General features: G+C 35.8%; 1 protein-coding gene across 10 annotated transcripts in view; it reads left to right on the top strand.

Annotated features, from left to right (window-relative positions):
* The window catches only part of lrba (LPS-responsive vesicle trafficking, beach and anchor containing), a 299,224-nt gene that overhangs the window by 92,772 nt on the left and 188,751 nt on the right, over positions 1-17,701 (top strand). For all 10 annotated transcript variants that reach the window (XM_089132308.1, XM_089132310.1, XM_089132311.1 and 7 more), the window contains 4 exons: positions 10,509-10,684; positions 14,478-14,556; positions 14,667-14,800; positions 16,242-16,303. In XM_089132308.1, coding sequence (XP_088988434.1) covers positions 10,509-10,684; positions 14,478-14,556; positions 14,667-14,800; positions 16,242-16,303 — 451 coding nt within the window. The remainder of the gene's footprint in view (positions 1-10,508; positions 10,685-14,477; positions 14,557-14,666; positions 14,801-16,241; positions 16,304-17,701) is intronic.

The raw sequence follows: 17,701 nt of genomic DNA on the forward strand, positions 1-17,701 counted from the left end.
GGATGTCGGTGTTGGATTTATTGTCGAATTTGAACCCCTGAATTTGTGGAAGCAAATTTCCAAAGCGAAATAAAATGGACTAAAAATTGCCTGTTGAATATTATAGGTTGTATTTTTAAACAGTTTGAATATTTTGGAAGTGAAATATGAAAGGTTTTAATATGAAATTTTTTAATAAGGAAAATGTGTTTGAAATTTTTTTAAATTGAAATATTCACAGTTTAAATATTCAACCATGCTGAATTTCAGCCCATAAAAATGCAAGCCCTAAAAATGCAATGCATTCAAATGCAAGATTGTTTTTTTCAAGTAGTGCAATTAAACAGCATTTTTGTTTCAAAAACATTTTATTTTACTTCCATAAATATAGGCATGCAGTTGTTGTCGACATACCAAAAGTTGTATTTCTGCTTGTCACAAAGAAGAAAGTCGAACATTATTCACATTTTCAAACAACCATCCAGATTTTAGGATTTGCTGGTGTTTATGGTTTATTGTACACTGTAAAAAAACAAAAAAAAAACAACAAAAAAAAAACAATATATGAAGAGCTCTTTTCCAAAACGCGTTAAACGACATTTTCAAAAAAAATGAGTTTGTCGTGTCATTCTGCTGTGGACAGAACCCTTTCACTGCTCCATCAACGTTTCATGCCGAATCGCTATATTTCCTTGTTTAAAATGTACTGCAAGATACAGTTTCTTTCCAAGCCGCGATAAGCGCCAGCCCTGTCTTTAGCCTAAACACGATAAATCCTCAAATTCAATGAGCGCTCTACACAATCCAGCACGGCGGCACTCTGAACAGAGGTTTATTATGTTCATTCATTCCTTAAAATGAGTCCTAGTTTTCTAGTCGACTAGTAGTAGATCATTTAAGCCATTTGTATTATCAGTAATCACATATATTGATTTAATTAAATGGGAGAGAAACCATATGAGCGTTTTTAATTGCATATTCCGCATCTCAACGTATGCATAAAGCTTGCCACAAAGAACCGGCAAAAGTAATGATTATGCATGAAACATTTGAATTGTTTATTAATAAACTAGTGTTTTCTGTCAGTGTCAGCAACAAAGATAAAGTTGATGATGCTTACTCGCCATCTTCACAGTGAACGCGCATAGAGAAACGCATACTTCGAATTAGCCTATACATACGCAGAGAGTTGCCAATTTATTTTAGTTTTTAATTGTTTTGTTTAAAAGTAGATATTTAAAGCTTTCTGTAGCTTAGTTCTCAGGCCTGTGTGAGGCAAGCATCGCGGTGTTTCGGTTCATATTATGAGACGCGCTCCGGTTCACCTGCGCGCCTCTGTGTCCTGATTATATTGTCTGATATTTACTTCTAATGTATTAATCCAGTCAATTTGTCGATGAAACATTTATTAAAATGAAGATACAATTTATATGAAACGAAATTTACAAGCTTTCTACAAAACAAAACTTAATAAGTGGTCAAAATCATGTCTGACGCACTCCAAATATTTTCCGATATTGGGCAGCTTTTGAATTTTGATCCTATCTTACTCATCTCATGCGGTTCCCTTTTCATAGCCTACTCAACATAGATGAAATAATAAAAATAAGTAATGTAATATTATTAAAAACAAATGTGAAACGTATATTTTATGTTTATTTATTTATTTATTTATTTTTAACTTATATTTAAGCGTCATGCTGCTCCGCTTTGCTCACATGTTATGTAGCCTGTGTGTGTGTGCATGTGCTGGAGGGGTGCCCATCCCTTTTTTGAATATCGTTATCATATATTGATCATTTTTAATAATTCGTTTTTTTCATGCATATGTTGAAATTGGTGTTAATAATTTGTTTTTTTCATGCATATGTTGAAATTGGTACTATTTGTTTGAGGTTTATTTCGATTTATAGCGTTTTGGAAAAAAATAAAATTAACTTTTAAATTATCATTAACAATATTGTTGTTTGATTTAATAATTATTGTTCAAAATGTTCAGACTGAACCAATAAAACATTTAAACAGGATAATTTGAATATTCACAAAATGTGTGGGTCTAGGTAAAAAATGTAGTTTTCCTGAAAACTATTGAAATGGATTTATAGCGTTTTGGAAAAGAGCTCTTCATATATATATATATATATAAATATATATTTTGTTTCTTTTTAGCATGTTTTTTGTTTTGTTTAACTTAAAATTTTGTCTATTCTAATAAATTGGAAACACACAATAAATTAAGTTTACTTGACTAAAATAAAATAAAAAAAACCCACTATTTACTGGCGCTTAGTCATACTTTTATCTTACAGTAGCATCTCTGAACATGTGACCAAAAGTGTCAATCTTATTGGCGGGTCAGTTCTATCGTAGTGCGATGGAAAATAAATTGGAAAACCTCTCTGTAAAAAGAAATTCTGTAATATTAATGGAATGTAAATGGATGCATTAACATCCATTGATTCAGATTAAAATGTTATACCAAATGTAGCTATAACTTTAAATAAATCTATTCTCTTTAAAGAGTAACTAAACACTTAACCAACTTTTTTTAGTTAATGATCTGTAAGAATTGATCTTTATTAATACCAGTCATTGATTCGAGTAACTTTTTTGGCATTTGTTTATAAAGTGTTCTATTTCTACAATATATGGTGTAAAAACGTCTTAGTGCTGCCCTCTTCAGGTTGAACGGTGGCTACTGCAGTTGAATTTTCCTATTGGATGTTTGCGGTAGTACGTGACACAGCGGTTGTTGGTGACGTAGGCAAGTTCCATACAAAGAGATGCGTCCCACTGGGCTCTGCCCACTTTTCCAGCATTTTTCAAATATTGCCAGTGGGTGGAGTCAGGCTCTGACCAGGGGTTTAGTTACCCTTTAAATAGTACTAAAATGAAAAATTACATTTTACAAATATTTAAATGAATTTTATTTAATTGAATGTGAATGTGTAATAATTTAAATGACACATTTTTTGTTCACATATGTAACTAAGTTTTTAGATAAGTTATTAAATCTGTGTTTTAAATGGAGTATGTCACATAGGACATGCCAACTTCCTATTTTCGAGTGTTTAGTTCATCTTTTTAAATTCCGTTGCAGCATACAAGCATAAAACAATCCCATACAAACAATACCAACATATAAAACACATAAGATCTTCACACACAAAGAAAAGAATGAAAACCAGAGGGGAGGAGGTGAAGCTCATGGTGCATGGGGTGAGAATCATCTAACAATATACTCTGGGCTTTTCCCCAACACCTGCCTTTGATCCAACTGGGCCATACTCATCTGCTTCTTCCCAGTTATTTTACTCCAGAGTGCAAGGGAAAGGCTTATCTCCTCTTAGGATTCCCCCCAGCGGAGAGGTGCCGAGTTATCTGGATGACTCCAGATCTGAGTCTGCTGTTCTCCAAGTCAATTTACACACTTTTCCCTCTTCAACACACACTCACTTGCCCTGTCCTGTCCTCCATTCATTCTTGTTGATTTGACTATTTTGAGATGTTTTCTGTTGCACTCTGTTACCAACCAAATATTTCAAACCCAGAGCGATGTATTCACTCGCTGTTCTCTTTACTGAAGTGTGATTAGTGTTGCTGCATTTAACTCCATTCATACTATGTACACAGAGCTTCACTGAAGTTATGCTCTGTCCCGACTCAAGGCATACATGCATGCTTGCTTAACAGAATGTATGTCGGAACACCCAGGGTGGCGTGATTGAATCCCTGGGGATTTACGAGTGTTATATATGGAAAAAATGCATGGTCTCCCAGATAAAACATGACTGGGGTCAAGGGTAAAACAGACGTTAAATGTATTTACTATCAACGAAATCCCGATTTCACCATACGTCTTTCTTACCCCGCTTTTGTTTTGACATGAAGTCAAAAATATTTGCTGATAGGATCCAGAAACCACTGAATGGTGTCATAATGACTTGTTGGTCAAAATCTGATTTACACGTTACCAAATAAATATGGGTGGAGAAAGGGTTAGGATGTCACAGAGATAGTGAAAATACTGATGTTCTTACTAATGTTTCAACTATAAAAAATAATGAAAAATTATGATAATTAAATATTTGAATTAAAACTTACACTTTCAAGGCAATCCAGTTATAACTAGATGTATATCTTACATGTTTTTTTTTATTTATTTGTTTATTCATATTTGGCTAAGATATGCCATTTCAGTTATAGTAAAATGAATTTGACAATGGAATTCTGACAAAATGTACAAGTCTTGTCTGTTTTTATATATTATATGAAGCTGATATTTTTGGTATCTTCTTTTTAGCCTAACCTCCAAACACTGCAAAAAATATTGATGGTTTAACTTAAAAAAGTAAGTAACCTGGTTGCCTTAAAATTTTAAGTTGATTGAACTGGAAAAAGTGAGTTAATACAATGAAGGAGATTAATTTAACCATCAGAAACTCAAAATTATATGTTATCTGAACTAAATAAATTATTTAAGTTGATTTGACAAAAGAAAAAATGTTGTGATTACTACACTGTAATTTTTTTTTGTTGGTTTAACTTAAAAAAGTAAGTAACCTGGTTTCCTTAATTTTAAGTTCATTGAACTGGAAAAAGTGAGTTAATACAACGAAGGAGATTAATTTAACCATCAGAAACTCAAAATAATAAGTTATCTCAACTAAATAAATTATTATAAAGTTGATTTGACAAAAGAAAATATGTTGTGATAACAAATCGTGAAATTTTTTTTTTACAGTGAAGATGACACCAAAGGATATATATATTTCTTTATAGGTGGTTAATTTGCCTTAAACAATAAAACAACACAGTATTAAGCTTACAACCATTTGGCTGTTTGTTCAGCCCTTGTTGAACATCAGCACAAAATGTCGATTCATGTCCAGTAAGATCAGGTTCTCGCACACATTTCCTAACACCCGATCTCACATTCGTGGAGATTACGGGAAACATGCTGTTTACATGTCGTCTCCAAGCGTGTTGGTTAAAACTGCTAAATAATTCAGCATTTGGAATCCAAACTCCATGGACGGTGGTCAGCATTGGCCTCTCGTCTGGTGGTATACACCTGGCAGCTCTGATTAATTGACAGCAGTAGTGAGTTGGGGCTAAGTATGGCTAATGGTGTGCTGAATAATTTAAAACCTGCGCCTTTGAGCAGATGGATCTGCAGCCGCTCACCCCCCCCCCCCCCCCCCACCGTCAGCAGCCGTCCACCCCCACCATCCCACCAGCGGTCAGCGTTAAACACGCACTTGAGAGAGAACAGGAATGCGCTCTAATAGAGTTTTTGGAACGGTGAACTGGTGTACAGCAAATGCTGATGTCATGAGCATGATACCGCGAGCCTTCCAGTTTACAAATTCCTCTTTCGTTTTCTTGGACTGGCTATTTTCAAGTCAAGGAGACATCAGAAGTGTAGAAATGGTGTGAGAACTCTCATTCCTGTGCTTTAACTTCTAGGTAGCTTCCAGCGGGATGTTTGTAGCAGTGTGTCCTAGAGTGCTCTTATCTGATGCTAGCGTGCCTCCTCTGTCTGTAGCGTCTCTATGGATGTGTTCTGGAGAGGAGCTGGTGACTGCGTAGCATTACCCCTTCTGTCAGCACTGATAAACTGAACACTAGTCGCTGTGAAAGGCCAGAGCACTGTCAGTGCTTTCAGCTGATATGAACCATTTCCATTTTTACCTCTAGACAGTGTAGAGAGCAACGGAGAGCTGTGAAATCATTATGAAAACTGCGTTGAGTTCATTATGAGAATTAACTGCGTTCTTTGTATTATAACTTAGTGTTACCATGGTTACTTAAAGAGGCTATATGCAGCTTTTTCCCCAAAATAAAAGCAGCAATACCCTTTTTATTTTACCATTTATGACTAAAACATCTCCTGATGAGCATACTGACACCTTGTCCGCTCACAGTGGGTGCACCTATAAGCCTGTATCCTATTTTTCCTATTTTCTGTCGGGTCGGACTTTTCCCGCGCTGTCTGCGGATGTGACGTCAAGCGCCCTAGAAGCTCATGTTCATGTTAAACGTTTCAGATCACTCTGCCACCACCGCTAGTCGGCAAGTAGCCTACACTCGCAAGCAGAACACTTTATCTCAAACAATGTTCTTACCTCTGTAAACATAATGTTGACCTCCTTGCAGCAGATGACTAGTGAAGTGTGCACGTAAAAGCGCGCGTTGCGAGAGCAGTTCTGTTTTTTGGCCACAGGTGTCAGTCGCGAGTTTAAATTTCAGGAAACGCATGTAGCCTCTTTAAGTTTCCACCCTGGCTTACATCAATATGCATTCTTTTCTTTAATGAGACTTCATTTTTTTTTAACTAAATAATTTGTCATCGGAGGTACGGTAGTTAAATCTTTGGAAATGATAACTTTAACATTTAATCATCCAAACTGTGTTATATCAGAAATGACAAACAAATCAAAACTATTTCATATTTTAGCCTAGAGAGACTCTCTCAACCAGCCTCATGTGAAGAAAACTGGGTCGTATAGGAGGGCTGGGTATTGAGACAAATTTCACAATTCGATTCGATTTCGATTCACAAGCTTGCAATTCGATTTCGATTCGATTCAATATCGATTATTTTGGATATCAGTTACAAAAAATGGCAATTTTTCTCAAGAGAATCAAATCTCTTAAATGCTGTAAACTATGGTCTATGTCTAGTTGTAGCCTACTAGGCTTCATTAGCCTAATATGAAGGTAATAATTAACTGTTTTGTAGCTATACAAACACTTAAATTACACTTTTATTTATTTTTATAATAAGAAGATTATATGAAATATAAACATTTAAATGGTGGCTGTCATAAAAACTTGTCAGATTTATTCAAATATGGATTAAATATTGAAGAACACTAACGAGTGTGGACTAACGAGTCTGTTTATGTGGAGTTTTCTGAGGTAAATATGACGATACATGACATTGATTACAAGCTGTTTAATGACGTCTTTCCACGGTTGAAACGCTGATTGAGCGAATCAATGTGACATGATATGGATTTTGATAAGTTGTACTCTATCTTTTAACACACTTTCAGATGCTCATTCATGTTTATTTCGCGCTGTGACTGGTATAGACTGCTGCTTCTCTGGAGCTGCGCCAGAGCGATCTCACGCCACAGCGCCACAGCGCCAAAACGCAATTTATGTTTTTGAATTTCTAAAGAAAATGGACGTAATTTGAAAATTGAGACTTTGTTTCATATCAATAGTAACAAAGGACAAAGATTATTGCGATTTGTTGGATGCGCGCAGCCGCGATACAATGTCTCATTCATTCAAATGAAACAGGATGACTAATCGATTCTTGAGATTTAAGAATCGATATCGGTTTGTAAAAATGAGAATCGATTAATATCGAGAAATCGATATTTATTACCCAGCCCTATCATATAGGCCTATCTAATGTCTTGAAGGTTCCTATGTATGCTAGTTATGCCGAGTTCAGATCAGTTCACGATTTTCAAAGTAGTCGGGTCGCTGTTCATTTTACACTGCATGACTATCTTGGCCAGCATTTAGTCGCTGCTGTGTTCACACCGCACGATGGATCGGTGACCGAAGGTTTCACACTGCATGACTTTACAATAGAAAGAATCGCCGACAACTCTGTCTAGCACGCTGTGCGCAAACTACGTACGTTTGACAACAAACACACGAGATGTGACAAGGAAACAACGCGACATCACACGTGCAAGACCGGAGTTCTCTCGTGAGACTTTTTCTTTTTCGACCCGGTTGTGGTACAGCTCAAATGAAACGTCAAACAGACACGGGTGCTCCTGCCAAATTTCGACTAATTTTTCTTCCATTTCTTAGGTCCAAATAGACCAAGAAGAAGCCTTTTTCTGAAACAATGACATGTTGATATGTGATCCTCCCCGAACTTCCCGCTGCTCTGTATCTTGCTCTCTCATTGGCTGTCGGTAATCGCCGATGTAGTTTTCAGTCAGAACCCTTTTCACACAGCAGGATTTTGAATCGCCAACAGCATGCCAAATATCTCACGGGTGTCAGCGACTTTCAGATCGCGTCTTTGCTCATTCACACTGCGTGATTGTCACTCGCGTGAATGAGCACCGATTTGCCTGTGATTTCGGGCATTTGTCTGCGATTTCTTAACCTGTCGGCGAGCCAAAATCGTGCCTAAAATCGTGCAGTCTGAACTTGCCATTACTTGTTGGCTGATTTCTTTCACTTTCTTGCCCACATAAAATACATGCATTTAAAAAAATCCAAAATAGCCGGTAAATAGAGTTTTTTGACTTATGAATTCCCAATGTCAAATCAAAAATAAATTACTGAATTGTGAACACACTGTGTTTGCAATTTCGCACCTAAATAAGGTTTCTGGTTATGTTTTTTTTTCTTCTTTTTTTTACGCTTGTCTTGTAATCCATTCTAATTTGTTTGCTATTACGTCCTTGATACTTTCATTGTTTGGATGTGTGCGTATGCTGTGTATAGCTAGAACATTACAAGACAATCTAGTATGCAATAGGGCAACAACCATATATGTCCAAGTAAACAACTTTGTTAATTTAAAAATCATATCCAGTTGGTAAATGGCAGGATGAGGAGCATAGATTTCCTTATAGATAGACAGCCACAATAGCCTTCTGATAGCATCAGTTCACCTGCAAGAAATGCATAAATTTAGACCCGAATGGAAATGGAACACTGTAAAAAAAAAATCCCATATTTTTTACAGAATAATGCTGGTAACTTTGGTTGCCAGAACAATTCTGTAAAAAAAAAAAACATTTAAACTGTAATCACCTTTACAGTATTAAACCATATTTCATTTTCTGAAATCTGTTGATATACCAACCTTTTGAAAAATTGATTTCTGTTTTTTACCTTTGTAATACACTGACAACCATCAACCATCACAGTAGTGATGAGAGTTTCATGAGCAAATAAAGCTCATCAGAAGTTGTCTTCCATTAGAAGGTTAATATTTATATAAAGAAGCTGCAGGGTCGTTCACACAAACATTAAACACCACCATGGTAACACGCGTGAAATTAAAAAATGTAATAAACATTAATTGAACAACATTAAATGTAACATAAAACCCTAATGTACATAACTGATTACAAAAAACAAGAAAATTATCAGGAAACATAGTTATTTTAACAAAAATACATTAAATGTGAAGTGTGACGCAGGGAATTGTGGGAATGTCAATTTACGGTTTTCACTGTAAATTATACAAGAAGTTGTTCTTTTTCACTTTCAAAAACTGTAAATTTAACGGTATTTTACAGTAAAATTATAACAGTTATTTACCGTATATAGTACAGAAACTTTCTGTTAACCAATTAACAGTTTTGCACTGTAGCATTTTTACAGTCTTTTACCGTTAAAATTACGATTATTTTTTACAGTCCTCCCACTGTGTAAGTTTGGGGTGAAAGAAGGCTTTCCAAGAACAAATTCCATGATTGCCCCTTGTTTTTTTGAAAAGCATGGAAAAGCAACTATAATAAATTAGCTTTTATGTTTCATTTGACATATTTACACAGTACTACGCATAGTTCAAAACAACTCAATGTCTGAATTGTGAATGGAAAATATTTTTCGCAATTGCACCCCTAAAAAATACGGTTTCTGGCTACATATGAGAATCATATCAAAATATAACCGAATATTATACATGTCTAGAAAACTAATTTCAAGCATTTAAGCATAAATAATAACATCATATCGTTTTTAAGATAATGGGAAATAATACATTCAGTCAAGTGTGTCCAAATGTTTGACTGGGACTGTGTGCACACACCACAGCTTGGATGAACCTGTATTATTCAGTCTTCACCTAACCGCAAATCAACTTGTTTATGGGATCATCACAAGACATGACACTGTACTTCGACAAGCAGTTGCTACTAGAACATAACACACTGCCAACTTTAATCAATCACAAAGTTCAGAGCTCTGAGTGACAGGAGCTGGGAGGCCATTGATTGGTCGGAAGATAGATGCTGCCATTATGGAATATTCTATGTCAGAGAAACAGGGCTCTAATTACACTAACACGGTAAATGGGCTTCTTGTGTTGTGTGAGCTGGGCGGCTTTTTATACTAAATCACATTATGTGCGGCATATTTAGCCGACATCATCAGTCTCATCGTTACAGGGCCGCCGATGGAACGAGCTAATGGTTTTTTGACTGAGTACTTGATTCCCTTGCTCTGTGTATTTACCAAAGCAGAGTCTATTTTCCACTGCTGTTTGTGAGACATTAAAAAAGACTAATCTAAGGATCAAATTCTTTAAAACTATTCCATTCTACCAAACAAAAATAAGAATAAGTATATTATATATTCTTTTTTTTGTGTGTGTGTCTGTGTTTTTTCTTAAGTATTTAATGCTCACCAAGGTGGCATTTATTTATATATTTATTATATTATTTTATTTACAGTGAAGCATTTTTTGGTGAATAGAAAGTTCAAAAGAACAGCATTTACTTGAAATGGCAATCTTTTGTCGTCTTTCACAGGAGTGTTGTTGTTGCACCTAAGAAAGCGGGCGGGGCTCCCTCACCAGGAATGAGCACAGTCTCCACAGCCGCATCCGTCCCATCAGCCACTGCTGCATCCTCAGGTGGAACTCCGGTCGAAAGTGTGTCGGTGGTGTCCGCAGGAGATGCTGTTCAAAGCACAGAGTCGGCCCCAGGTGAGTTGGGACGTCTTCATGAATGATCATGTCTTCACTGTTACCATAGGTGTCATTTACAGGGGGGACGGGTGGGACATGTCCCTACCACTTTTTGCCAGGATCGATTTTGTCCCCACCACTTTTGAAACATCTCGCGGCACAGATGTACCAATACAAATAAAGCATCTCCAGTTAACAGAATTCGTTTCATTTGTTTGTTAAATAACAGGCGATCTAGCTCCGAAATGCGTCGTCTTCTCTCGGAAACGCGCTTCAATTCGTTGCGGAGATTCATTTCGGTGAAATCGTGGTTTCTAATCTGCTCTCGTATATTTTTTCCCCCTCATCAAAACATATACAACCACTGATAAACATTATATCAATTCAACCACTGATAAACATTATTGGTTTTGATGAGGAAAAAAAAAAAAAAAAAACTATACGAGTGCGGATTAGAACCTCGAACCTCCCGAGTGCCGACACGTTAGGTAAAAATTCTACCACTGGACCATCACTGTACATATGCAATTGAGGGCGTATATACTCTATATTCTCACTATACTCGGACATTGTGCTCATTTTTATTTATGCAATAAAGGGTTTATATACTTTATATACTCAATATACTCGGACATTGTGCTCATTTTTATGTATGTACATCAGGAAGCTACAGGACATCGTCTTTCAAAACATGACCTACTCGAAAGAGAAAATAAAGAATGAATGCGTCATTGTACCCAGCACTTTTGAAAATACCCTTCCGAGTACGTCTCTGCCCCCAGCACATTTCAAACCAAACTGACGGCCATGACTGTTACCTACACATAACCCAAGTGCTGTTTGCTCAGTTATAGAAATTCATATCTCAATCCCACTATAAGATATTAATATGAATCAGTCCTGTGTTCTGTCCCTTACAATCACAGTACTGTATATTACAATTAATCAGACCTGCGATTATATCCCAACTACTAATTTAGTTGTTTCAATGATTTAAAGATTTAAAACCAGATTTTCTTTTTTGGGTGGTTTTGCGATATCTGGAAAGTTTCTAGAGAGCAATTCAAATCCTCTATAAATAAAATATAAATGTACACTACTGTTCAAGAGATGGACTATATTATGCTCACCAAGCATTTATTTAATCAAAATACAGTAAAAACGGTAAAATTGTAAACAAATGTTACAATTTTAAATAACTGTTTTCTATTGTAACGTCTTTTAAAAATGTATTTGGTAGCCCTTTATAATAAGGTTCAATTTGTTAACATTAATTAACATGAAGTGACAATGAAAAATACTTTTACATTTTTTATTAATCTTAGCTGATGATAATTTCAACATTTACTAATACAGTACATTGTTAAAATCAATCTCTTCTATTATTACATGGACCTGAGCTAACATGGACTAACAATGAACAGTTATGTTTTCATTAACTAAGGCTAACAAAGATTAATAAATGTATTGCTAATGATAAAGAAACAGCCCTCACAGATTTAGTTAAACAAACTTAAGGTCATCTAAAATGGTCGATATGATATGATATAGTAAATCGAATCATATCAACAAATGTGTGTGATGATTAGAGGTTGGATTTGAATCGTAGCCAACGTCATCACCTCTGTCTAAAACCATTGCATCTCTGTCCTTTCTAACATAGTGAAATCAACATCTGCATGCACACATGATCCTTTGTGCATGAAGGGATTGTTTTAGCTCCCTTTTGCTTTTCTTGTCTTTGAACTAGTGTACTCATGGGTCTATATCTCATGCTTGAGGTTGTAAGCTTGTCTGTGTCTTTATGGTTCTCATGTGTATGTGTGTGCGAGGATAGGGGCAGGTCCCAGCTGAATAGTGATAAGCTAATTTTCTCCGGGCTGTTTGAAGTGGCTACTTCATCTCCGCACAAGCACATGTTGGTGCTTAAAGAGCCGCTGTCCCCACAGCCAGAAACATTCCACGATCCAGCCTGTCATCCTGCTAGAGTTATCCCTGCCCTGAGACCCCACGTGTGTGTGTGTGTGTAGAGATATTAGTGCATGCAGATTTATTGTGGTGTGATATCCTGTGAGAGAAAGGGTGATCGTGCCAAGACCTTTACTAGCCCAAAATGTGACACTTGCAGGGCAAGATTAAATTTATTGACATATAATTACTCGTACACTAATCACAGCCACACACAGGGCTAATGAATTTATGGGCTGTTTTATCAGGGGGAGTGTAAGAGCTGCTCTAATGCTTATTTTACATGAATGCTAACCAAAGCAGAGCAATCATTCAGCTAAAGCTCATTTCATATGGTTTCAGGGCTTCAATGCACATCTTCACTCTTGTCCTTTATATGACTGTGTAGATAGCTTCAGGAAAGGGGACTTTTACTAGGTTGTTAGTTGGGCTGGACAGTATGAAAATTGTCAGTACATTCATAACGTTTTTTGCGTCTATAAAGTTGTTTTATAAAGTGTTTTTGCTATATAAACTTCAGTAGCCTAAATTGCATTAGATGTTTGCTGAGCTTATTTTAAAGGTCATATCATGTGCTTTATCACACAGAATTGGTCTTGTTAAATTTTAATACCCTATAAAAGGTTTTATTTTGTTTAATTTTTAGTCTCTGACTCGCCAAAGTTGCATTTATAGGATTCCTAATTTCCTGTAATGGGAAAGCTGAAATTTCAGCAGCCCTCTTAACTTCAATCTTCAGTGTCACATGATCAAAAACAATTCTAATGCAGATTTGGTGCTCAATAAACATTTTTAATTATTATTATCAATGTTGTTTTTGCTGCTTAGCCCTCAATCGGGTCATGGGGTCTGTATGACCCCAATCAACTTTTACTTAATGAAAAAAGGTTCTCTTCATCTCAGTGGAATAAGATTTTGTAACTTTTCATACATTATCTATCTATACACGCACACAAAAACAAAAATGGGCTTGATTCAGTTGTTCTGAAGGTATGTAAAAAAAAAAATTTACACTTCTGGTCTTCGGGGTCAATATGACCCCACATTGAAATGAATGGTAAATGTGAAAAAAAAAAAACCCTAAATATATTTTTTTCATGTGTCAAAAAAAAAAAAAAAAAAAAATACAGCATAAATCTGAAATTTTTTACACAGAAATGAAGGCCTAATACTAGAGCATAAATGCAAATTTATCATTAAAAAAAAAAAAAAATCATATGCAAGCTAATGGTGTAGTTAAGGAATTGTGTGGTATATGGATACAAAAGTACTTTATATCTCCAAAAACACAGCATTAATGAATAGATGAGAAGTAAACAAAAAAAAAGGATATTATTTGTATGTTTAAAAATGTATATTTTTTGTACAATTAATCAATTGTTGGGTTCGTATAGACCAGAAGTGTAAACAGGAAACGAAGACCATTTGAAGGTTAATACTTTTGCAGAAACCTTGCATACATTTCCCCTTCAGATTCCTTGAGTAGAAAGTTCAAAAGAACAGCATTTAACTGAAATAATACATTATAAATGTTGCTTTTATCAATGTAATGATTTCTTGTTGTTACTGTGTGCTTTAAAAAAAGAAACTTTAAATTTTCTTTTATTCTTAGATTTTACTGTATTTTTACTGCAATTGGCTAAAGTAGCATATAGTATATAATAATAATAATAATAAATGTAAAAACGATTATCTGTGTGTCATATCACCCAGCTTTAATCTGTAGAATTAGTGAAGATTTATTCATGGAAGATTAGATGTGCTTGTCTAGCTTATTGGATCCCTGTATTGTTTAGTGTGTATGTATTTGTAATGAGTATTTTACTGGCTGTATTCTCTGCAGGAGGAACCTCCACGAGCTCCAACCTGCCATCTGTCCCTGCCTTACCCCCAGTGACCCAGAGCTCCGCCCCCAGCATGAGGTCTTTTTTTTTTCCGGTTTTTCTCCAGAAATACATATTTGATTTGATATTTCTCTGGTATTTTACAGTCTGTTCACTTTTTTAAAGTGTGTTTGTGTATGTGTTTTCAGCATCTCAGAGAGATTGGAACATGCTCTGGAGAAGGCAGCTCCTTTACTCCGAGAGATTTTTGTGGATTTCGCACCGTTCCTCTCTCGAACACTGCTGGGCAGTCACGGACAGGAGCTACTCATCGAGGGCACCAGTGAGCCACGCTTCTGCTCTTATTACTGATATTTGCAGAATATTTCACACAAATGCATCTCAGAGTTGTATTAATAGTTGCAGTACCACTAAACAACACCACAGGTTCACAAAGAGATCTCATCACTCCCAATATATTAAAAAAGCACCTACACCCCCTCTCTCACCTCTAACCAGATTTAAGCTGTAAATGGGGGCTGAAAGTATCTTTTAACTCACTGATTATAATAGCAGTGTTCTTTTATAGAGCACAGGGTCAGAGGTCAGCACACTCGTACGAGTGTTTGGACTGTCCTCTGCCACCCAGAGAAATGAAACGCTGATTAATAGCTGCAGGGTGACTTTAGAGAGCCAATTCAAACAAAAATGCTTCCTTCCTTCCTCATCCTCCAGCTTCCTGTTTGTTCTCACCTTTAGCTTTCATGTTAAATCTCTCTCTCTCTTTCTCTCTCTCTCTCTCTCTCTCTCTCTCTCTCTCTCTCTCTCTCTCTCTCTCTCTCTCTCTCTCTCGTGTGTGTAGTTCTTTAAAGCTATATTTCAGATCAATAGAACATATGCTCACCATATTTAGTCTCATGTAATACAAGCTCAAACGTGTATTAGTTTACAGTAGCATCGTGTAGGTTCATTAAGTTCATCAATACTCTTTGACCTCGCAAGATGGTGCAGAATTAGGCCCATCACAAATGTTCATGTCAGCAAAATAGTCACTGGTGAGAAGAATGATAAATGGTAAAAAAAAAATAAATAAATAAATAAAGAAATAAAATATTTTCCATAATAGTACTTGATTAGAAATTAGAAATCATATAGAACTGAATATATACATATTTTTTAATTATTAGCAGTCTTTTTACAGTGGCATGTAATGATCATTATATTCTTGATTATTATATTGGTCAGTTGCATTATTTACCATCAAACATTTCTGAATAATAACCACTGCCCGTGGCAGCAGTGTATAACTAACCACTCATCTTAGAAACTTGTATTCAGTCCCTCCTTCAATATCTATGTGTTAATTTTTAGCTGATTAATAAGCTTACTTTACTGATTAATAAGGATTCTGTACCATTAGATAGTCATTATCCTCCTGTGTCAGGGTTGAGGTCACCCTGTTGTGGTTTATTTTGTGATAATGACTGGCTAATGTTATTCCTCATTCAGCACTCAAGTCTAAAATATACTGAAATCTACTGTATAAGAAAAATAAATCTCTGGCTATAATACTAAACTTACTGAGACCACAGGAGGACTGCTATGGAATCAATAATTTGTCAATAATTATCAAACTTATTTGTGATTATTTTCTCTGCTATTTATTTAGAGGCATATTTCAACAAATCAAAGTTATCAGTCATGTTGTCTTCCAAAATCTTCAACAGTAATGGTTAAAAGTTTTGCCTACTGAAACTAAACAATGATTTATTTATTTTTTGCAGGTCTTGTGTGTATGAAGTCCAGCAGTTCTGTGGTTGAACTGGTCATGCTGCTGTGTTCCCAGGTTAGTCATTCCTCCATCTCTCCTCATGGTTTTTCCACCTTCCACTTTCTCTCTTTCTCTTTACTCTTAATAAATGCATTGTTGCAGTGTTATCTTCACACTGCCAGCCTGAATCCTGTCTTACTAAGCTCTGCGTATAGACAAAAGTCCAGAAAAATGGCCACAGTGCCCTTCTTAATGCTGTTGATGTGAGTTCAAAGGTCAGGGGTCTTGACCCAGTGTAACGGTCTTGGTCATATAGCCAGTCACAGAGGATAATGCAACATTGATAGTGTTTTGTGATCGATCTGCCTCCCCATCGGGTTTTTTTAAGGCATGTTGGATGAACGATTGATTACAGAGCTCTGTTTGTTTGTTTGTTTGTGTTTCTGTCCCAAAATGATCTGAATTCTCCCTTTGGAGATATTCGAAGACATCGGTACTTCAGGAAAATAACTTAACCGTACTTAATAACTTAACCGTACTTCAGTATTTATTAATACAATTGTGTATATAAATTGTGTATATATTTACACAGACTAGTTGACTTTAATGCTCTGCCACAACTAGTCGCAGGTCATGGGGCAACAGGATAAGAAATCTTTGAAATCCACTTTTACGCTTCATTTCCACCTGTTACAATGGCAAATAAATGCATACTCCAAGAGTACTACACACAATGGGTCTCATTCATGAAACACTCGTAAATACACGAGTAAATATGAGAGTGTTTAGCGCTTAAAGAGACCGTCCCGAAAACTCTTCTCCTGATTCACAAACACTTCGTAAATGTCAGATGTGATAGTGAAATGTGTGTGTTAATGAATTCCAACCACTCGTAAATGGGACGCGCGTGCACGTTCATTCTCAATTACCATAAATCCCGCCCATTATATCCGACTGACATCTATATATAGGCATATAACATGAATGCGAATGAAAAAAAAGATTTCTCGGATGCAGAAATTGAAGTTTTATTATCAGAAGTTCATTCAAAACGCCACATTTTATTTTCAAGCGTACATAGTGGCGTATCAGGTCCTAAAAAAAGGATGTTTGGCAACATATTACAGATGCAGTTAATGGAGTTTCTTCTGTTAATCGAACAGTCCCAGAAGTGAGAAGAAAATGGTTCGACATTAAGCTTGACAGCAAAAAACGAAGTAGTTCACTTCGGAAAAATCGTATTCAAACTGGAGAAGCAACGCCATCGATCACCAGATCTGCTATTACTGGCTCTCATAATAAAAGTAAAAAGAAAAACCGTATGTAATTATGTATATATATATATATATATATATATATATATATATATGAAGAGTTCAGATGCAAAAGCCTCTAAATGCCATTTGAAATTTTCTTCTTTAATGATGATTTTTATCAAACTTGTAAATTTAATTTCAGTGATTTCACTTAAAT

The sequence above is a fragment of the Pimephales promelas genome, chromosome 6 (genome assembly GCF_988280905.1).
Source record: "Pimephales promelas chromosome 6, fPimPro1.hap1.1, whole genome shotgun sequence".
Classification (NCBI taxonomy): Eukaryota; Metazoa; Chordata; class Actinopteri; order Cypriniformes; family Leuciscidae; genus Pimephales; species Pimephales promelas.